Here is a 22,463-nt window from a genome sequence, read left to right on the forward strand (position 1 = left end):
GAGAGCCCTGCAGGGGTGGGGCGGGGCGCATGCGCAGCGGGGGAACGGGCTCTTACACAATGCCGCGGGTTCGTCCGGCGGCGGGGAGGGGCGTGGCGGAGCATGCAAATGAAGGGCAGCTTGCGCGGCGCGATTGGAGGAGAGGGAGGAAGGGGCGGGGCCGGATATGTAAAAATCTGTGCGGGAGGGGGCGGGCGAGTCGGCGGCGTTCGGAGGGAGCCTGAGGATGGTGACGGGGGGCGTGGTCTGTATGTAAATATACCCGATGGGGGCGGGGCTTGTATGCAAATGAGAGAGCTGCCGTTTCCTGGCTCCCGCCCCGGCGTTCTGTCTAACATAGCCCTGGCCCCGCCCCTTGGGTAAACGGCGGCGCGGCTGCGCAGTGCGCCGAAAGTCGGACTTAGCGTCTGTTACACAACGGCTGGGCAGCCAGGGGCTGCGCTCTCGGCGCGTCCCCGCTCCGCGCGTCCCCGGCGGCTCGGCTCGGCTCGGCTCGGCTCCCTTCCTTCCTCTGCTCCTGCTCCGCTCGGCCTCCCGCACCCTCCGGCATGAGCGGGGACCAGCTGCACAACGATTCCCAGGTGAGCGCCCCTGCACCGCCCCCGTGCCCCGGCGGTCCCCAGCCCCTCGCCGCCCTCCGGGGGGGGTCCCTGGGGGGCCCGGCAGAGCCCCCCCCCGCTGCCCCCCTCAGCGCTGGGGTTCGCGGCCCGGTGCTGCCCCCTGCCTGTCCCCCCGCGGGGTGACCCACGGGGCTGGGGTGAGCCCTGTCAAGCCGGCCTGCCCCCCCCCAACCCCTTGCTGAGCACCCCCCCGGGGACAGGTCCCCCCTGAGAAGCGGGCTGGGGGACAAGGGGCCCCGGGGAGAGGGGCAGGGGGCGGCGGGGCGACCTCCCCCCATCACCCCCATCCTCATCGCAGGGTGTTTTTTTTTTTGGGGGGGGGGCACCCCGGGGAGCCGTGCGGGTCCGGATCCCCCCCCCCGCCACGAAGGACACCTTCTGCATCGTGCTTCTCATTTGGTTATTTAATTCTCCTAAAAATTAGAAGGAACTGGGGGGGGGGGGGGGGGGGGGGAGAATTGGGGAGGGGGGGGGGGAGGAATGGGGGGGCATGGGGGGGGGATCCGTGGCCCCGGGTAGCTAAAGAACTGACCCCCCCTCCCGGGACGGCGCTTTTCACGGCCTCTCCGTGTCTCCTCTCCCCGCAGATCGAGGCGGATTTCCGAGCCAACGGTGAGTGAGCGTGGCGGCCCGGCCGCGCCGCGCACAGACATGGCGTCCCAGAGACTAAGTCCCGGCTCCGCGCTCACCGGCCCCATTGTTCCCATCGAGCCGCCCCGAACGCCCCCTGGCCGCCCCCCCCGGCCCCCCGCGACCCCCTCCGCCCCTAGTGGGGGCACCGGAGGCCCCCGATCCGCTCCCCTCGGCCCCGCCGGGGTCGCCTTTGGGCCCCGATTCCTCCCTGGAAAGTCGCCTTGTCGACGGTCGGGACTTAGTCTCTGCGCCATTTTCTTTTTCTCCTCTCTTCTGTGTGGCTTTCGCTCCTTCTCCTCCTCCTCCTCCTCCTCTCCAGCCGCCGAGGAGCTGCCCTCCTGCCGGGGAGCCGGGCAGCCAGCCCCAGCCCCTGCTCGGCGAAGGGGAAAGCGAAGTTGTTTTATTTATTTTGGGGGGTTAAATAAATCCCCGAGCCGTTTTTATCGCGGCCTCCCTTCCTCCCTCCCCCCCCCACGGCTCCCCGGCCCTGTTCCTTTCAGGGAATCCCTCCCTTCCCCTAAAATGAAAGGTGATTGCAACATGTTGCTCTTCAGAAGGATCTGCTGCATCCATTTTAAGAAGGCTCTTACTCCTTTCCTGCCTAGTTAACTGATGGAACTTTACCTTGCTGGGTGGGGCTTTTTAATTAAAATAAAAGCCCACGTTAGGATGAGAAAAAAAAAAAAAACCAACAACACAAGCAGTGCAGACAATTCCAGAAAGGTAGACAGCATCGCTTCCGTAAGTTTGCAAGCTATAACTGTTCATTTCATTTAGACACACTGGAGGAGTCCTGTGATTTTTTAAATTTATTTTTATATATCTGAATATATACATATATCTGTCTGTTATTTCTATTCATATATATTCCTATAAATTGTCCACTAAACCTCATAGCTACTGCCTTTTTTGACTGTACATTAATTTTTCCAGGATGCTAAGTGATCGCAACCCCCCTCCCCGTGCCATTAAGTGCCAAACCAAAGGGTCTGAGCCAGGTGGGGGGAACTGGCAGGGTCCAACCTACCTTTGTGTGCCTGTGTTGTTGTCACGCTCTTTGGGATGTTTGAGGAACTCTGAGCTCTCCCCTGAACGGTAGAGGACAAAAAATGCTTGAAGATGGCTTTGCTTTACTCAGTGCTCTCTTACAACAATATTTAGCATGCTTTTCTGGGCAGTGCCCATGTGCCCTGGTTGCTTTGTAGGATAATGTGTGTAAATATTTACAAATCTACGTTTGTGTGCACCTCTCTTTCTGTCCATTCATCGGAATGTGATTGTCTGTGTGCAGTTGGAGTGTGCAGTAGTTTTTGGACTTTATTCCCATTCTGATGCTATAGCAAATCTCTAGGAATAAATTTTAGCAGGAAGAAAAAGGCAAAGTGGATTTCCCAAGAAGTGCACTAGGAACTCTTGAGGCAACTTAAATACAAGCATGTATGTGAATACTTGTAGCCTTTTTATGCTGGGAAATATTTGCCTCGCGATCATTTCTATTTAGGGAAAAGTACTCCCTGGAAAGCTTCAGTTACTTGCTGATTTACATAGGGGAAATGATGCACATTCGACCCTTCCCCTTCAGCTTCCAGTGAAGCTCCTTGAGGGTTTTCTCTCCTCTATTATGACCATGGGCCATGTTATTCTTACAGGGTTTTAGGCATTCAGTGCTTAAAACTCCCCCGGTTTTGATTTCTACCATGTGTTGGAAGAATTCAGGACACAAATTTAAAGTAAGATACCTTGATGTAAAAACTGAATTCCTGGTAAATCGAACACACGCAGTGAATTTGTACCAGCGTAGGTATCAGCACCCTTTTCCTCCTATTGAAATTATTTTTATGGCTGTCACAAAACATTGTGGCCGATCGGAGGTCCCGAAAATCCAAAATCCTCTTCAGTGGTGAAAGGTGCGTGTAACCCTGTTGGTCTTGTTACGAGAATAATGCTGAATAGTCGCTGTCCTCCCTGACCTTGTGACCAGGACTGATCTTCCTGAAAACCTGTCACCTCTGCTTGTGCTGCGGCTTGTTTCCTCCACCCAGGAGTTCTTTGCACTTCTGTGTTGGGAATTGTCACGCATGGTCTGAGAAAAGCAGCTCTGCTTTAGGCGTAGTGGTGATGCTCTGGCTCTTATTCTAGTTTTCATCCTATTTAGTGGCAGAGAGTGGAAGTGGGTGGTGGGAATCTCAAATACGTTTTCTTCTTAGAATTGGCTTGTGCTTCGGTTATTGTCAGACGGCTCTGAGCAGTAGAGGCAAAGTTTCCTTTTAGGCTGCCTTTGGTCTTCACGTTTGGGGAAAGGGAAGTCTTTCTGAGGGCTAATTCAAACTGTTGAATGGACCAGCAGTAAACGTTTTCATTAACAAAAAGTGCTTTGGGTGACTTCTGATTAGTGTATCAGCCATAGGGCAACTTAAGCACTTGAAAGCTTCCTGTTGTTACAAATGTCTTTCATATTTAGGTCAGGGGACATACTGCCTTCCCTGTGATCATACAAGTTGTTGCAGCCGAAGCAGGGTGGGTGGAGGTGGATCTGCCAGCTGATTGCAGGTCACAGAGGAGCACGCTGGCTGTAGCAAAGAACTTGGATCTTATTACGGGCCGGTTTCATTGATAGCAGGATACTATTAGGTATGAGAGAGGATGCCACTTGTAAATATGTGTTCTTGGCTATTTCTCGACATCGAATAGCCAGATCCCTCTGGCTACTCTAAGCAAGAGTGTCCTGGGCAAATTCCAGCTTGGGTAATTGCATTCCATCTCGATATCCAGATTCTCCCTCCTGTTTAATTTGGCCATAGTGGGTAATTTTTTTCACCTTAACTGTATTTTTAGTGGCGGTACACACTGCAAAGAATTTTCCATGTTCAGCCCTAGCAGTGGCTGTTTGCAAACCATCCTGAGAACAATATTGTGCTGAAACAGTAAGTCTTTTCTGCACGTAACATCCTACAGTCTTCAGCATGCTAGAAGGGAAGCGGTAGTCTAAACCTGTCATTTCCAAGAACAGCTTGGTCATTGAAAATGACCCCTTCTTCACAGCTGTGAATGTTGAGTCATAACTGTGTACCCTGGAGTACAGAAGAGATTCTGATTTTTTTTTTCTCCTCACTTGGTGAATTTGAGATCACTTCAGATGTAAAACCTGCTTGGATTCTGTTTAGTTTAGCTTTAAGAGCTTTATTGCTAAGGTTGAGTATAACAGCTTCTTGCTCCTGAGGACAACGTTGAGACTGAAAGGAATTTATCTTAACTTTCAGTTCTCTTATTATGCTTGTGGGGTGCAGTAGATAAAACTTATTTTTGGTTGCAAAATGATCAAATTCAAGACAAAGGCTCCTAAACTGCAGTAACTGCTGCAAGTGCCGTGGCTGTTTGTCAGCCTGCAGGCAGAGCTGCTGTAAGATCCAGCACTTTTTTAAAATCCAGCACTCTTCTAGGTAGGAAGGGAAGGCATTACCCGATGTGAAGAAAGATGACTTGACCAATAATGATAAGATTGAATTTGCAACCATTAGAGTATGTTAACAGGAGTCATGTGTGAATTTGATTGTCTGTCTAGAAGAAGTCATCTAGAAGTCAAGCGTGTTTGAGTGGGAGGCTCGCTTTAATTGCGATTTTGGGATGGGGGTGGTGGTGAGTCCTTTCTGCTCCAGCTTGTGCTGCTTATCAGAAACTGGCAGGTTTTTTTGTTGTCCTGAATGCTTATATGGCACCTCAGTATATCAGGGTGAAGATTTGAAGGGGCGTGAGCAAGAGGGAAATGTAATTTAAATAGCCAGGGTGCTGAACAAAAGCCTTACAAGTTAGGGTATTTCAGCACCCTTGTGTTCCGCATTAAATTCACATTTCCTTTACTATGACAGAGCTGGGCACATAGAAGGTGGGGATGGCTTAAATGCTGACAGGCTGAACACCGACACAACAGAGGTCCTGAAGGTTTTTCGGTGGTTGGGAACCAATCTGCTGGCGCCCTGGTTTGTTCTTCCTCCCCTCTGCCTCGTTGGTGTCTTCTGGATGGGCAGGAGGATTTTTGGAAGGAGAGCAGGGTCACGTCCGCTGGGTCTGTGTACCTTAGCGCTGCTGCGGGAGCCGCAGTACCAAACAAACCTCCTGAAGTTAGGAAGCTGGAAGGTAAACTCTTGTGCTCTATCCCTGCACACATCAGGGCGAAAGCGTCTCTTAAGTTCCCTGGGAGCGTGATGTCATCGGCGCTTTTAAATGTCAAACGTTTGGCCAGGGATCCACCATACAAAAGGTAGCTAATGGTATTTAGAAGCAGATTGATATCTCCGCGGAAAATTTCCTTTCCCTTTTTTGTGCTACGTTCCTTAGGACGCACATTTCCACGTAACTTGTTCCTTCCAACACAAGCCTCGAATCTGCCTTCTCCAGCCCAAGACTCTGGGCGAGCCAGCGCTGTGAGCAGTGCTGCCCACAGCCGGTCCTCGGAGCAACACTCGGGGCAGTTTTAAATCTGAAACTTCAAATCTGAAAAATATTGCATATCAGACCCTGATCCTTGCAAGGTTTTTAATGTGTGTATGGTTTTTTTTTTTTTATTTTGTTTTGTTTTTAGCATTGGTTTCTAGCATCTCCAGCAATCTTTTGCAAGGACTGTAGGATATAACAGTGCAGCTTTCCTACAGGAGTCCCCGAGATGCTGGCAGTGAGGGTATCCTGCAGTAAGTTGATCATTTCTGACACGTCTCAGAAAGGCAGACTGCAGGGAGACCTTGTGAAATGTAAATAAAAATATTGTTGGTAAGCTGCTCTTGCGTATCATGCGCTGCATAAGTTGTTTGCATGTATTTTCCCAGCAGTAGCATCAGAAGGGCTTTGTGAAGACCTAGAGGTCTGTTGTGTTAATTGTTCCGACACGTTCAGCGTTCAGGTTAGGACTTAATGGGTGTCTTGTGGGAGTGGGGAGTTGAACGCATTTGTTATCTGCGGCCAACTTTTGTTTTTGTTAAAACTCAGCAGAATTACCTAAATGTGCTGGAAGATGTGTTTTGGGGGTTAATGGCCTGTGTGCTTTCTACTTTCAGATTCTCTTAAGATGTCTTTCCTTTTACTGCAGTATTAAGCAATATTCCTATCGGGGCTGCTTTGTTTACTTTGTAAAACATGAAAAAATTTCAACCAAGGAACCAATATTTATGTAAAAGTGTGGCTTTTTACATGGCTTTATGTAAACTAGGCACACGGCTCATAAGCATAATCGAACAAATTCAGATTTAATTTCATTTTACAACTGTGATTTCAGATATTTGTCGGATAGTTCATTGAATTCCAACCTCCTGAGTTGTGCTGTCAGCAGAAACTGCAATAATATGTAATTATAGCAAGTACTTAACATCTCATTGACTCAAATTCCTCTGTTAATGATTTCACTGGATTCCTGTTAAAGTAATACCTGCTGAAATAGCACAAGTCACTGCCCTCTTAGAGAGACTCGGGGTCAGATTCTTACTGATGGTGTAAATTGCTGTGATCCCACTAAAATCAGCGGAGTCCTGACATTATACCTGCTCCTTTGTTGTTGAACCGGAGGGATGGGCTTTAATGATACACTGACTTCTTTATGAAAAAGATAATTTAACTTAAGAAATCAGCGCAGATTTCTTTCTGCGGCTTTTCAAGATAGGATAGTTTCTCTTTCAAGTCTGCTTGAGCTGGCTGGGCTAATAAAATTCCTGATATCCTTGTAAGACATGCAGTCATTCAGAAATATTTATTGGCTTATTAAATCGAATTGCCTTTGCAGCTGCTAGTTTTATGGAAACTGCCCCAAGTTTTACATAAAACCTCACGCTGAAACATGAGAGCAAAATGCTATTTAGCACTGTGTATTCTGCTCCTGCCTGTGTCCTTAAAGGAGTCGTAGGTGCCCAAATCTGAGAGAGGATCCTCGTAGCAGAAGGCGGTGCGTATCACCTTGCTTTTCTGAGGCTGTTTTCTTTGACCGAGGCAGCGTCAGATGACAAATAAGCCCAGCCATGCCTTCTCCCTGCATGACTATCAGTTCTGAGCTGTTTAGCACCGTCAGCGTTTAAATATGGATCATCATTAGACTTCAAAACGCTTTCTCTCTCCCCTTAAACGAACAAGAGGAGGGCAGGGACTTGCTGGTATTCCAGCAGCGCCTGAGTTTGTTGCTGACCTGTGCTTCTGAAAGAGCAGCTGAAAATCACAGCTTAAAAACAAGTCTTCAGCACGGTGGGCTGAATCCTCCTGAACAGTATTCCCGGTTGCGGCTGTTCTTCCTCTGTTCTTAAATGCCTGCTCCAGGGAGCTCCCACTCTGGCTGGTTTAACACGGGAATTCCTGTGGTGCTGAAGTGCTCTTCTGGGCAGAGCCTTTTCTGCTCTTTCCCAGTTCTGCAGTTCTGCAGAGCAAGGTGTAGTGGCTGCCCGGTGTCTGCGGGGCTGAAATGTTTCTTAGCACAGCATTTGTTCACAATGTCCTTGCTGACACAGACGCTAAGTATTTCCAGTGGGTTTTATCGGGTTTATCGTTACAAATCTTTTCAATGCTAGCTTTTTAAACTGATAATGGTAAGGAGAGAGCTGCAGTAACATCTCCTGGTATCACAGAGGTGGACACTCGGAAAGTGACGTGAAGAAAGGGGTGAAGCTACTCCTGTGGTCCACGGGGTATAAAGAACAGTTGTTAGTTGCTGTTGGCCTTAGGAACATGAGCATTATGCGTATTTTTTTTTTCAAATTGAAATTTGCTTCCTAAATTTGGCCTCAGCTGACGAACAAGTGAGAGCTGCAGACCTGAGACTGAAAGCAGAGAGAACAGAGCTGCAGTCAGTCCTGAAACTCATTCTTTTGTAGCACCTGCGTAACATCAATGGTCCGCAAACCTCTTTGAGGTAAAAGTAGCATTTTGTTAAACCTCAGCCCGCGTTACAGTGTCAGCAGAGATGCAGGTGTGAAATGTTCCTGTCCTTGCAATAAGCAATACTTTGGGAAATCCTCCAGCACAAGGAGTGCTCCTGATGCTCTTGGGGAAGTGGGAGACCTCAGCAATTAGTTCCCCGTTAACTGCTAATAACAGAGAGGGAGCTCTGCAACGAGGGAAGGTGAGCGGAGAAGGGATTGCACCTTGAAAAAGAATTGCCTCATACCTTTGTGAGATCTGTTGCAGAGTTGTACTGACGTTTCCCATAGTCTCAGGCCTTTTTGTCTGTTAGAACAACACAACTGAGTGTGGAAAAAGAAATGGATGGATAGGTTTTGTGAAAACTACGTTTTATATCGTTGCTCCACTCGGGGGTGTTACCTCAATCCCAGCAGCTTCGCTTGAAGCTGGTCGCTGTAGTAGTTCAGCTTGCACTGACAACTGCTCTGCGTCTTCAGGCCGCCAGTTCCCACCCCAAAGGAGTCACAAGGACGGATCAGGCAGCGCTGAGCCTGCTTTGCTCCTGTCATGGAAAACTTTGGAGGCAGGGGCTGGGAAACGTCTGAAATACGTATCTTGATGGGATGGGGGCAGTGCAGGCTCAAATACGGGAGGCATGGCAGGAAAGCTGGTGTAGGTACTTGCCGTTCAGCTTCAGCAGACAGTGCCTCATCAAGAAAAACAACACGTCTCCACCTAAAGTACCTAAATCGTTTCTTAGGTTGGAAGGCCATAACCCCTGAAACTGGGATGATTGTGGGGTGAACAGGGGCAGCATCGGGCCATTGGGAAACTCTCTTGTAAGAAGGATCCTGTCAGGCTCTTAAAGCCAAAAGGTGCTTCTCGCAAAGCTGCTGATCAGCAGATCCTTTGGGCTTCTCTATCGATATTTTGGAAATGACTGCACTTGTTCATGTTCACGAGCTCACCATATGTTTTGTGCAGCTGTGAGCTGTGGGGGTGTGCGTCTGTATTTTTATCTCATACCTTCATCAGTGAGAAGGGGTTTTTAAGGAGCGTTACAAAAACAGCGGCTTCCTTCGGAGCATGGCAGAGTGCTAAGCTTTGTGGTGCCCACCAAAAAACGGAGATTAGCTCCTTTGTAATGGTGCCCTGCGTGGATGGCTGCCTCTTACAGACAGACGGACACAGACATACCCCATTTTAGCACGCAGTACAGCTCTCTTTGAGGGAGGACTGCTCCCATTCTCAGTGCAACCATAGTTCGGATTCCTCAAAATGTCCGTTTCACCTGTAACGCCATTTTTCAAAGATTTCCTACAAAATAAGATGCTGGTGACTTTCGCTAATTGCTGCTGAGTTCGAAGTCCCTCAGTCATTTGCAACATCACAGTAATCTCTGCAGCAAGCATCTGGGACCTCGCTAGTAAAGAATTCTGCGGTGTGAGAGAGTAAATGATGGGCAGAAATGAAATACGAGGTCTCATGTTCAACACGGGTAAGACTGCATGCGGCTCGTCCATCTGAAACAGACTGGGCTAATGCCTGAGCATTGTTCAGCAGCTCTGGAATGAGCTTCCCAAATGCTTTGTAATTCCTGAAGCCTTGGGCATGCTCCACTACTCAGCATATGCTGCATGGGACTGGAAGTTGTCTCGTCTCCATCCAAGTGTCTGTCGTTCTGGTGCAGCTGGAAGGTTGGTGTGGCAGTGCCTAAATGGAATAGCGTTAACAACTTTTTCAATATTTTTTTTTTTAATCAAGCAGGGATGTGCCTTTGTGGTAAGAAGTCAAGAAAATAATTAGTAAGAACGGAGTAATGCCCAAGCACAGATAACTTTTTAACTTCTCCTGGCGTTTGTCGCTTACTCTGATCTATTGCCTAGCACAGCTTCTTACACGAGAATATAAATCTCAGAGCGTTACCCGGGAGCTATTTTCTTCCTTTATTTGCAACCTTTCTTCCCTACACCTTTTAGATTTGAATGGCAACATGGTATTTTTTTCCTCGTGTGTAGCACAGCGTAGATGATCAGTGTTTTAGGGTCAGGGCGATGTACTTCGGCTGAACTTTTTATCGATGGCGATGTATCACTGCCCAAGGCTTATACTGCAATATTTGAACAAGGGCCAGGTTTGTCAAACAGCCGTTCGTCTTCCTCGGAGCTTGCAGTTCTTGTTTTGGAGAGATGGCTCGAGGTGGCCTAAAAAGACCTTTTTGGGAAGAGAATGAGGAAAAAGTGGAAGCTCACAAAAACATTTGTTTTCCTCTGGAATATGACAAATGCCTGTTGTGGGTTTCTAAGTATCAGAAATAAGAGTTCAGAAACCCATAGTGGTCTTGTAAGCGAAGCGCAGAGAGTTCTGCAGTTGGGATAGCATGGTAAGAGACAGGCTGCTATTTCTGCTGTCTGCAGAGCAGTTTTATGGGGGGAAAAGTACAAACGGTGGCAGGGGACAGGCTGTAATGTCGCTTGTGAAACAAGGTATTTGGGACACCTGATAACCAGGTAGGAGGGCTGCCTTGCTTGATCTTCGCTGCGGTGGACGTGAGTCAGAGGTGAGCTTGTCCTGTCCCCGGGGAATTCAGCAGCTCCACGAGCTGACGATGGTTATTCCAGCATCGGGCTTTGTGCGATGCTGCCGTGCCAGCTCTCGGCGCGGTCTGTGCTGCTTGGTGATCCTTCCAGGCTGTGCGAGGGTGCAGGGTCGAGTACAGAAAGAGACTTCAGAAGGTGGAGGCAGGGAGCACCGGGGAGGGACGTTCTGTTACGGACCCTGTGCCTGGGCTTAAGGTCCTTTGTGCCATGTACATTGTTATCCTGTCCTAAGGCCCTGCTGTTTAAATAGGCAGCCTGGGAGAGGGGGAGGGCTGTGCTCTTTGCAAAGGTGGAGAAGCGAGAACAGAGTGGGAGTGACTTCTCCCAGCACAGAAATGGGCACAAAGCTGTCTGCCTAGGACTAAGGTTCAATTCCAACTTGGACTTTTGTTTTTGATCTTTAATTCTCTCCAGTCGACGACTGAAATGGTTAGGAAAAAACAGTACAAAAAAACACCCAAACCTTTCTGCGGTTTCAGCTTATATTTTTAGATGCAGAATGCACCTCGGAGCTAAAGCCTGTATTTTTTTTTTTTCTGTACTAAATAATTTGACAAATATTAAAATGTTTTAAAATGTTGCATGTCGGGTTTTGTAATCAGTGAAACTGCTGGATTTACAGCAGTGAGATCAGTGGTTTCCCGGTCTGCGTGCGGGGTTCTGGCACCACGTACTTCTCAGGTTAGTCTCTTGCACCACACATGCCAGCACACACGAGTGTCTGCTAACTGTGCCTTGAGCAATAGGAAAAGCATCAGCAGAGCATATTGCGTCTTTTGGCAGTTTGTGAATCCTAGCAAGCATGTGAGTAAGATCAATTACCGAAGAGATAAAACAGCAGGGAAGGGCAGGTACCAGTTCGTACTTGCCTAAGAAGGTACCCTTACGAGTTAGACGAGCACTCTCCATTTTAATCGAGCCGTTTGGGAAGCTGGAAGCAGGAACCCTTTGGAGAGATCCGTGTGAGTATGATTCATTGCAACACAAGCAGCGTGTACAAAATGGAGGGATGGAGTAGCGCTACTGACGTAGGCTGAGGTTTGTACGCTAGAGTTAATGACCACCAGATGGGGAATAAAAAGCTGCCTGCTCCTCTTCTGAGGACCGAGAATGTCATTGGAGCTATTAAAATGTGCTCTCTGTTGTAACGCTTCCTTGTGCGCGGTAAACCCCTTTATGTGCGGATCAGAGTAAGCCTTCCTCACTGCTGTTGCCCCTCAATGCTTAGATTTTAGCTTCGGTTTTGATGGAGGATGAGGTTCCTTCGGTTTGGTACGAGTCAGAGATACAGAGGGAAAAGGCTTGGGTGCTTTCTGGCAGGAGGAGAGCGAGGTGCAGGTTGTGTTGTAGCGCGCTGCCGCGAACTGCCAGATCTAGAGGCAGCAGCTTCGTGTGTCTAGAAGTACAACGCAAAAGATGAACTCTTAACAAAAGTGACATTGATGCTTCGGCAGCGTTGCCCCGTCCCCGCGTAGGTGTCATCTTCATCCATCCTTTTAGCAAAGAAGCAGCGGCACGACTCAGGCGGGATACCTGCCAGTGCTGCTAACTCCGAGTCTCGCAAGGCATCGTGCTGGAGCTGTTTGGACACGGGCTGCAGCTCCTTGCTCCAGCAGATGGAAACACCTCTCCAGCTCTTCGGGATATCTTTGCCTCATGAAGGTGGATAATGAGTTTTTTGAAGAGTCTCTTTTCTTTTTGTTTTCTTCCATCCTCTGGTGTTCTTCCTACTCCAAAACCAGGAAGCCTCTTGGAGGAGCTAGCCTCTTGTCTGAGTCATAATATTATAGCTGGGTATGTCACCTGTGCTTTATTAGGGAAGCACAAGCAAGCTGTCCTTGAAATACCTGTTTTTATGAGTAGATGCAGTCTTCTAATTTAAAATGTGCTTCTCTCTGGAGTTTGATGGCTGTCGTAAACAATTAAGTTTTCCTTTTATCATCAAGTGGGCTTATTCAGCATCACTTGTATTTAAAGCAAGCTTCTTTTTAGGTTTTTAGACTGCTTTAATTGTGTAGATGTGAGGAGAAAATGGGGCTTAGCACTTGACGCTCTGTGCTTGGATTCTTAAGTTGTTGGTGGGTGTCTGGTGCTGAGAGCGTCCAGCACGCTGTGGTTGTGCTTGTCCTGGTCCATAGCTCGTCTTGCAGTGGTTGGAGACAGAGCAGGTAACAATACGCTGGCTACACTAGTAATTAACTCCTTAAATTGAACTTTATGCAGAAGTCAAGCACTGGAATTGATGATCAGTTTCTTGTTTCATAAATGAAGGTGTAAAGCTGTTGCTCTTCAGCTTTTCCAAGCATTGACTTCATGTCTAGCGCTTGCCCCTTCCCTCCTGCCCCGTCCTGTTGTTGAGACATTTGTCCAGTGCCGTGTGATCTGCGGTTCCTGGCACTGCTGTGCCTCGCTGTCGGGGCACGAACCTGTGTGTGTGCTGAGTTAAAAACGTTCTGGTTTTCTGTGCTCGTGAACGTGCCTCTTACTGTACTCATCCTGTGCAACTCTTCTCTCTGTTAGGAATCCGATTTTGGGGTTGTTTTCTGAAGCTGCTGGTGCTGCTTTTGTGAGCCAGATTGATCCGTTCTGCGTGCAGTTTAGCCAAGCAGGTTACGTCTGGTGCTGACAGCAGGGAGAGCTGGTTCGGAAGGTGGGTTGGGTCTGCTAGGAACGGATCGGTGTGCCTCGGGCTTTACTCACCGGCGTGCTCGGTTAGAAGGATCAACAACAATAACCCCTGGCCACGTTTCTGAAGGATCGGCAGGTTTACAGAGTTGTAGTGTGCTGAAGTCAGTGTGTTTTTAAACGGAGTCCTTTGTGGATTTGTGGAGAATGGAGCTGCGGAGCATTGTTTTGTGAAATGCATCCCCTGTAGCTGTATTTCCCAAGACCAAGAAACAGTGTTCAAAACAGATGTGAGCCTCATTTATTAATGTCAAAATCAGTTTGTTTTTAATTTAAGTTCTTATGTTTTTCTCCCTTTCTGTAAATACTCCACCCATCTACCAGGCACAGGAGCCTTGTCCTCAGATGCTAACCCAGGCTACGAAACCTTAAACCCCAGAGGGAGCTTGTTAGCATGTAGTTTGAGGAGCCCTCTTTGCATCACACTAGTGTGTTTGTGTTTTGGGAGGGCAACTGAGCCGGGGAGAGGAACGCTTCTCGGTTTCATTTTTATAGAGGAGTCCTGGAGAACAAGTCTGTCACCTTGCACATGGCAAATATTTACTTTTTGAATGGAATCGAAATAAATATGCTATTAGATTTTTCTAAGCTGAGTTTTTATAGTGCCCCTTTGTGTACACTCATGGTTTAATCTCAGCAGACCTCTGGAATTAGTCTTTGGCAATTAACTCAATAGGTGAATGCAGCCAAAGAAGTTCTCACTTCAATTGTTCTTCCCCAATACTGAAAAAAAATAGTAATTTTGTTGGGGTCTGTGGACTACAAACAAGTTTAATGGCATTTTTAATAGCTGTTTCAGAGACTGGAAAGGTAAGTTTTCTGCTAGTTTTCACTTTGGGCAAGGGCTGGTATTCAACAGGGCTTGCTTGTAAGCATCCATGAGTGTTTGAAGGCTTAAAGAAGGCAAATCAGTGGCGTGGCTCGTAGGTCTTATTTCCATGTTCTGAAGTCAGTGTCACTTCGTCAGCAAGCGTCAGTGATGTTTGCTCGGTTCTTCATCCTGTAAACTATATCCTAAATTTTAACCACCTCCTTCCCATCGTTCCTAAGTAACCAAGTAACAGTAGATCGGCAGCGTTGTTAGTGCTGGTATGCCATTTCCCAAATCCTGTGATCCAAATGGGTTTAAGTACATGCAGAACTAGATTCAGATCAAATTACTGATGGAGATTGATACTCTAAAAAAGACGTCAGTACAGAAATAAGTTGTCAAGTGTCTTTGTATACCGAGTCAAATGAGGTTTCGTCCCTGTTGGTCACTGCAGTTTACTCTTGCCCTTGCTCAAACCAGAATTGCTCTTGCATCCAGCTGTGCAGTAGTTCATAAAGCAACTTCTAAAGCACACCTTGATGGAACAAATGCTGATTTAACTGCACACTTAATCGTAGTGAAGTTAGATTTTTGAGAAAATGATGCTTGGCATTAGCAAACAGTTTCCTTGTGTTACTTGTGTGTGGCTACTGCTTTCTGCACTAAAAAAAAAAAAAAAGGAAGTGCAGTTTCTGTATCATCAGGGCAGCTGTCTTGCTGTAAAGTGCTAGAGCTGAGATTCCAGTATTCCTTACAGTGACTGTAGTGGCACAAAGTATCTCGTTTTATATTTTAATCGCTAGGTAACTGGTACTTTCTGTAAAATCTTTTGTCGTGAAAACCAATGTGGAACTGCTTTCCAGGTCACAGATGCTTTCTCGCGTAGAGGCTCCTGAACTATTTTGCCTCTTAGAGCTGCAAAGAAATGTCCTTAGGAAACCAGGTTAACCTAATAGTGTTTCTAGCCAATGTGGAGTGTTTAGTAACGTCACCACTAGAAGTGAAACGCTACTGTTAAAGCAGTTATTTTAATTTTCAATTTCATCATACCGTTATCTCCGGGGGTATCTTGATCTGTGAGTGCAGGGTGTTAGTCTTGGGGAGGGAACATGAAGTTAAATATCTCACATCTCTTGCTGATTTTCAGTACAGGTTATTTGCATTCATCCTTACCTTATTAGAGCTGCTCATCATGCAGTTTGCTCACTTGCAGGCTTTACGTAATACTACCACTATGCACTAATAAAGACTCGAGGCTCCCGTGTATCGCTATCAGTGCCTTTTCACATCTGATAGTCTCAAGTAAAGCTGATCACAGGTCACAGCTGTGATCACAGGAAAAACAGGGAGTTTGTTCTGGTCTGCAAGGGACTAGAGTACAGGAAGTAAGATAATTGCTAGCTGTAAAAGATCCAAGTTCAAAAATAAACTGGTACATTTAAAAACTTGCAAACAGCGTTGCCTAAATGCATGGAGGCTCAAACAGGTTCGAGTGCGTTCAAGTACTGCGGGTTCAGAAGCCCCTGGCGCTGCTGCGCTCCTCTGGGGCAAGCAGGTTCCCGAGAGGAAGGGAATGGGGGAACCCGGGCACGGATGGCTCCCGGAGCGCCTCGGTCTGGGAAGGGAAGGAAAGGCAGGAGGAAGGGCTGTCTGCAGAGGAGCAAATGCTAAATCACTGCAGTGGCTGTAGCTTTCAAGGTGGCACTGGTCCTCGATGTAAAATTCATCTTAAAATTTAACAGAGGTATTGTTTTAACTTTGACTCTAACAGTATTTGTAATAAACCTTTAAAAATTTGTCTCAACATAAGTAAGACTGGCAGTCAAGAAACCTTTAAAATATTTATTTCCTAGCATTATAGCTGAGCCGTTCAGGAATTAATTATTAGATTGTAAATATTCGTACCAGTTACCCTTGTTTCCTTTGCCTATTTCTGCCATCAAATGAGCAGGTGCAAAGAAATCTCTTAATTTTTCTTTTGGAACACTCCTGCAAATAAGCTGTACCATTTTGTTTTCTCATTTCAGGTTACATTAACAAGGAATAACAAACTCTTGAGTCCCTGTGGGTGCTTCTGTAGTGCTCGTAGTTCTTCGAGCATCTTTCTAAGCCTCTTACCAAGCAACTTCTTAAAATACCTAAGTGATGTCAGGCTTCGTGTTCAGAAAACTTGAAAAATAGTGCGATCGTGTTGCTGTAGCTGTAAAGCAGAACCTCTGAGATGATGGAAGTCATTAGTTAAGCACTTGCATCTTGAAGTGCAGTGATAAACCAACCATTGAAGACTCTTTGCACCTGCAGCATATTTCCTTCAGTTTGAACAGCTCATTTAGTGACTATGATAGTGGAAACCATTTGAAAGCTGAAAAAGGGAAGCTAACTTTCACACCTAGTTATTTCTGCATTGGTAAAGATGTATCTGCTCGTAAAATTGAGGAACAAGTTAACCAGAAGCAATTGGTTCTGTTCAGTTTTCAAGGATTACGCTTCTCTCCTTTTAATAGGGTTTAGGCGTGAAACAAAGTAAATGTTTTTCTCCCATTCATAAGTCATTCAAGGCATTTGTGAATCTTGTGTGTGATGGAATCTGAAAATGTTGCCTGTGAGTTTAATAAAATTTTGATATCCATCCAGAGATGCAAGCCATTCAGAAGGGGGGGGGGGGGGGGGGGGGGGAGGGGTTAGAATATGTAGAGCTGCTTTTAATTGAAGTTAGGAGTTTATTAAGCATACTGATCTGCGATGACAGGTTACATGGGCGTTCAGTTACCTGTGTCGGTGTGATTTAACAGCCGGCAGCTAGTGAGACTTGACCTGTATTTAACAAAACAGAACACCAACACGTAACAGGGATAAAATCAGTGACTTCAAGTAACACTTCCTGTCTGTTGGTTTGAATGGAAGGCTTCTGGTGGAGTGGGCGCGCTGCGTGTAGGAGCTCTACTTATTAGTCATGTAAGTATTGCCAGCACAGCCCTGTGCATTTTAAAACTCACATTTCAAGCTGCTGTCACCTGCACTGCTACAGAGGTGGCTCTCTGTGTCCTCGCTGCCTCCCTCTCAATAGGCTCAGGAGTACTGCGGGAAGTGCGGAAATCTCGGCTGTCATTAAACCTTTTGTTTAGTCCCGTGCCTCCTGTGTATTCCGGCTGGCATCAGATTTCTTCTTGTACGTTAATTGTGGCGATGGCTCCTTAAGGCGGGGGAGCTGCGTTCCCTGCCTTGTCTTGAGAGTGGGACTTGGGGCAGCGCCGGCTGCTGATGAGATGTTTGCAGACAACTGCTGGATTTAGCCTGGCGTGGGTGTGCGATCGCATAACTCACCCGCAGCGCAGGCGGAGGTGAGGAGGTGGTCTGCAGCCAGCCAGCGTGCCCCGGGCTTGGAAAAATGCTTGGAGGTGGGGGGGCACCACGGCACCAGCAAACGCACTGGCTGGGATCGCTGTGGGAGTTGCTTCTACAGAGAGGAAACGAACATGATAAAAGACCAATCGCTTACATTGTTTTGAAATAAACTTTTTATAACACTGGCCCATTAGTTCAGCTTTGTGGGCACGATATTAGGCAAGTAGTAGGATAAACATCTGATTCCGGAGCTTAAAACAGCAGTACTGCTTGGCAGAGCTAATTTCAGCGTCGTACCAGCCGCTTGCTGTCTTGCAGGCTCAATGTATGCCGTAATCCGGAGCAGTACGGAGGCCTTGGGCTGTTCCCAAGGGTGCTGCCGCCTCAGGCCTTTCCTGCCTACAGCAGGCAGAAGACCAGCGCTGGCCAAAGCCACATCTCGTTGTCCAGGGCTGGTTAATAAAGGTCTTTGCGCAATGCCATTAGAGCCTCTCTGAGGATGCTGGGCGCTGCTTGCACTGTTCCTGCGTGTACACGTGTGCATGATGCTGCCCGCTGACAGGAGTCTCGTCGCTGACTGCAGTAGGAGAAGCATTTCAATGCATCTGCTTGTTTTGATCTGTGGGAATTTGGGTTTCAGGGAGCCCCTGTCCTGGGTCAGGCCCGGGATAGCCAGACGTGCCAGCCCTGTCCTCGTGCTGTTGGGGTGAATGCTGGCTTGGTTTGAGCTGCTCTTGAGAATTCCCTCTTGCGCTGAGGAAGTATCAGGATTTCAGGGAATCTTTAAAGAAAAATAAAATAAAAACAAAACTCTTTTTAGTGAATCCAAAAATACTAGTGATTTACACAGCCAGCAAGTGAAAATATTTTTCTAGTTGACACCATTTGCAGAGTAATTATTTCAGACAACACAGCTGTTTTCCTGCTGGCTAATGCAGTTTTTAAAATTGAAACTTTACTTCTTATGCCTCAAAATGATACGAATCTCCTTATTTTTTAATATAGCTGAAGTTTCCATTATCTCCTCTAAGAGCTGGGAGTTAGTTTTCTCCTTTCTTCCTCCTGATTCACCTGTCTTAAAGGTTTGGCTGCATGCGGGAAGCAGCTGTTGACTTTGCATTACAAATTGTGTTGTTTGCACCTTTCTGCTACTGGTACAGAGAGCAGTTGGAGGCGGAAAAACCTTCTGCTAGGGGCACTGACTCAGCCTGTGGATGGAGTACAGTACGTGAAGTTCTCTGACTGCAGCGCAAATGTATCAGGTTGCACCGAAAGGTTTGCTTTGCTCTTGACCCAGTCTTCTGAGGTAACTGGTAAAGCTGCTCCCTGGGTGCTTTCTTGTCAAAAATTTCCGGAAGGGGTGATTCAGCCCACCTCCATGTGTCGGTGATGCAGGCAGGAGCCCAGTCCCTGATCTCCTTGCTGAAGAGCTAGGCTTGCTCCTTCTCCCACAGTTGAACGTAGCCTGGACAAGATTCTCCAAGCCGTGACGGACCCGAAGAGGTTCATCTCAGGAGGAGCTGAGCCTTTTTCTCAAGGAGCCGTGGATCAGCCGGTGCAGGCAGCAAGCGAGCCTGGTGAGCCTGGGCGCAGGGGCCAAGCAGCGGTGAGCTCGGCGATCCAGCACAGCTGTCACGTCCTTCCCGAGGGGGACTGCTGAAGTTCAGGGTGGTGTCCCCAAAGTTCTGCTGGATGAGAACTCAAGAGCTGAAAGGGTCAGCTAGCGGGAAGATAAGGGTTAACTGAGCCATGTTGCTTTGAACCATGTTGAAGTAAGGGATAGGTTATCTTCTGCAGCCGCTGATGACTCCGAAGTCTAAACATGACGGCGTGTCGCAACTACCCGGCCGCAGCGCGCTCCGGAGAAGCGAGGCAGAAGGCGAGCAGAGGCGGGAGCACCCCTGGGCCTGGCTCCCCAGCGGCTGAGCGTGACCCTGGGCCGCTCCTTTGTCTCCATCTGCACGGTGCGGACACGGCTCCTTTGTCTCTTCCTGAGAGCTGACTGCGTGCGACAGCGCTGCGTGGCAGCTCCTGTGCCAAGCCTTGGGTCCGTGCTGAAGGTTTGTTGCTCTCTGACTCCGGCAGTGGGATCAGTCTCCCTCGCATTATCCATTTGAACGCCCTTAAATTTTGCTTTCTTTCATCATTTTGAGCTAGTTTTATACTCCTGTATGCTAGACCGGCTCGTGTACGATCGTCCAGCCCTTCTCAGTCCTTCCTGCTGTGCCGGTTACGTTAACTGCATTTTGCACAATGGGGAGGAAACGGATGTGAATTTGGAGAAGCATGAGATTAGATGGTCTAGTAAAAATCATTCAGTGTTAGGGGATCCAAAGGAAATCCACAGGGAACCTACCTGCAGCTTCTATTTTATGCAACTTTTTTTCCCAAAGCTGATTCTTGTTTGTGTGTTCCCCGGCAACATTCACTTTATGCACCCATCAGCCCTCCAGAGTCCGTCCTGTACACGTCTGTTAGCTAATTGGAATACACGTTTGTAACGAGCGTAAGGCTTTTGGAACCAGGGAGGTAATGAAGCACAGGCTTGTAGCCGTCCTTTGTTTGCTCCTACATTTTGGATCTGATTGGGAAATGCAGACAGAGGCAGAGCTGACTTTGAGATGGGTCACTAGCTAGCCGCTACAGTTGTCTAGCTTTCCACTTTTCTATCTATTAGAACGCCTTCACTGACCCTGAAAAGTAATTCTGGGCTAGTCTGAGGTGGGAGGAGGAAGAATTGATGCTTAGGGAAAGCAAGACGGTGGCTGAACATGACAAGGACTAGGAGTGAAGCAGGCGTATACAAAATAAACTTAGACATGCTTCCAGCGCGTCCTGGAGTGTTCCTGAGTCCCCCAGTGCTCACTGGGTGGGTTTTTCCTTAGACCCTGCTCTGGCTTCCTGCTGTGCAGAGATGTGATAGGCCGTGCCTTCTGAAAATCAAGGCAAAAGCATATCTTCAGTCTTGCTGCTGCTTTAAAGATGTACATGCAGTGCGTAGCTGTGCTTATGCATGTGGGTAAAGACTTCTAAACCAACAGGAAAAAATGCTGAAACTATTTCTGCCCCAGTAAGGGAAGGAGTCTGTTACTGTGCACGCTAGTCAAATTCTGAATGGAGGAGGCTATGGAAAGTACTTCTATTCATAAGATAGTGTCGCCATATAAGAATAAACTTTGCTAGGGGCGAGAACAGGGTGATTCTTACCTTCTTTTCTTAAGAGACTACTCCTGACTTTCCTCTCTTCCGTGCTAGGAGCTTTTTAAGCTGTGTGCTGATGCTGGCAGTTCTGACTTGCTGTTTTATTTTATTCTGCTTGGTTAATGGAAGCATATTAATGGATTTCATTCTCTGACTCTTATTTATGCAATTACAGGAGAATGTTTTACGTCCTGGGAATCCCTGGAAACACATGTTTCTGTTCACAATGAATTTTTTTTCATTTTTGAATGCAAATAGTGGGTTGAAACTTCATTGTTGCCTCTCAGTCGGGAGCCCTTTGGCATGTGTAAGAAGCAGCTCTTAATTTAGCCTTTCTCTACTGATCAAACATGTATTTTCATGCTTTATAAGGCTTCCCCACTCTTGTCCTGTGTGTAATGTGTTCTAGTGCAATTGTTCTTGCAGTGATTTTGTGTTTTTCACTCAATGACTAAGATATGCTGCAGAATAGTCATATGTGAACATGCCACCTTTTTCAGAAGAGGCCATGGAGAAGGCACTGACAGGTCATTAGACTTGCTGCTGTCTGTGGTGTTGGTTTGCTGCAGAATACATTCAGTATAGCAATGTAAGGTCATTGTCCCTTTGTAACACAGAGCATCTCAATTATTTAAGCGTTAATTGCTGATAATCAGAGAATTTAGTATTACCTAGCAGGTGAAAATATTTGGTGCACAGAAACTGAGTGATTAATCCAGCTGGGGAAAAAAAAAAGGGCTCAAAACAAGTGTATTGAAGAATATCTGCCCTTCCCTTTCTGGATCAGCTCTCACAGCATGTCTTGCTTCATCTACCCAACTTCTGCAGGTTTGTTTAGATTGATGAAATGCCAGCAGTGGCATTTGCTTCAGGTTAACTTCATTCATGTCCCTGAGGCCTCAGTCACACAAGATAGGAATGATCAGTCTGTGTTTTTTTTTCTTTTTTTTTTTTTTTTCTGGCCTCCTTAACCTATCCATGATAAGCTTTATAGTTTTGGAAGGATAAATGAGCGTGCAGCTCAGCTTGCAGACTTGGTGCTGTGCCACTGTGCTCTCTCCCTGTTAGCACTTCTGTCACATTGTTTACCTTTCTTCCTTAGATTGAAGTTGCCCTGGGGTTTCGGTGGAGCAGAAGGTGTGTTAATCTTGTTTTGCAAACTTTGTATTTTAAAAGCTGTGTAAGATCCTTGCTTGCATAACAAAACTTCACTGGAGAGAAAGTGGAACTTCTCAATAAGTTCACAGGAATTGTTCTATTCCTATAGACAGAGGCTGGAGACATTTCTTCAGCAATTTATCTATTTATCGGATTACAAGATTAATGAAGAATGCAGCAACTAAGGGGTCTGTCTTGTTCTGAAGCCAAGTATCCCAGCAAAATCCTTTTAAGGAAAAAAACACAATATCTGTCTGCCCCTCTGGTGTATCTTGACTCAAATAACTGAAAAATATGGAGAGGGGCTGTAAGGTCACTGGCTTTACTCTTCCTATCAGTATTAGGCAGTTTTCAAGCTTTAGGAAAGCAGAACTGCAGGATATCAAGTAGTGTGGTCGGTTCTGGCTCAGCCCAGATGTTTGCTTGGTGGACTCCTTTGTGAACAGGAGAGGAGGATGCAGCAGTTCTTTGTCTTGGAAGAACTACCCGGGAAAACAGGTTGACTCAAATCTACTCAGTGTTGATATATGTCTTCATTTG

General features: G+C 47.1%; 1 protein-coding gene across 1 annotated transcript in view; it reads left to right on the forward strand.

Annotated features, from left to right (window-relative positions):
- Positions 1-299: 299 nt before the first annotated feature.
- Positions 300-22,463, forward strand: part of TOP1 (DNA topoisomerase I) — a 67,002-nt gene continuing 44,838 nt past the window's right edge. The window contains exons 1-2 of the mRNA XM_035548020.1: positions 300-581; positions 1,208-1,232. Of these exons, the coding sequence (XP_035403913.1) occupies positions 549-581; positions 1,208-1,232 (58 nt within the window). The 5' untranslated portion in view covers positions 300-548. The remainder of the gene's footprint in view (positions 582-1,207; positions 1,233-22,463) is intronic.

This window comes from Cygnus atratus, chromosome 16, assembly GCF_013377495.2.
Source record: "Cygnus atratus isolate AKBS03 ecotype Queensland, Australia chromosome 16, CAtr_DNAZoo_HiC_assembly, whole genome shotgun sequence".
Classification (NCBI taxonomy): Eukaryota; Metazoa; Chordata; class Aves; order Anseriformes; family Anatidae; genus Cygnus; species Cygnus atratus.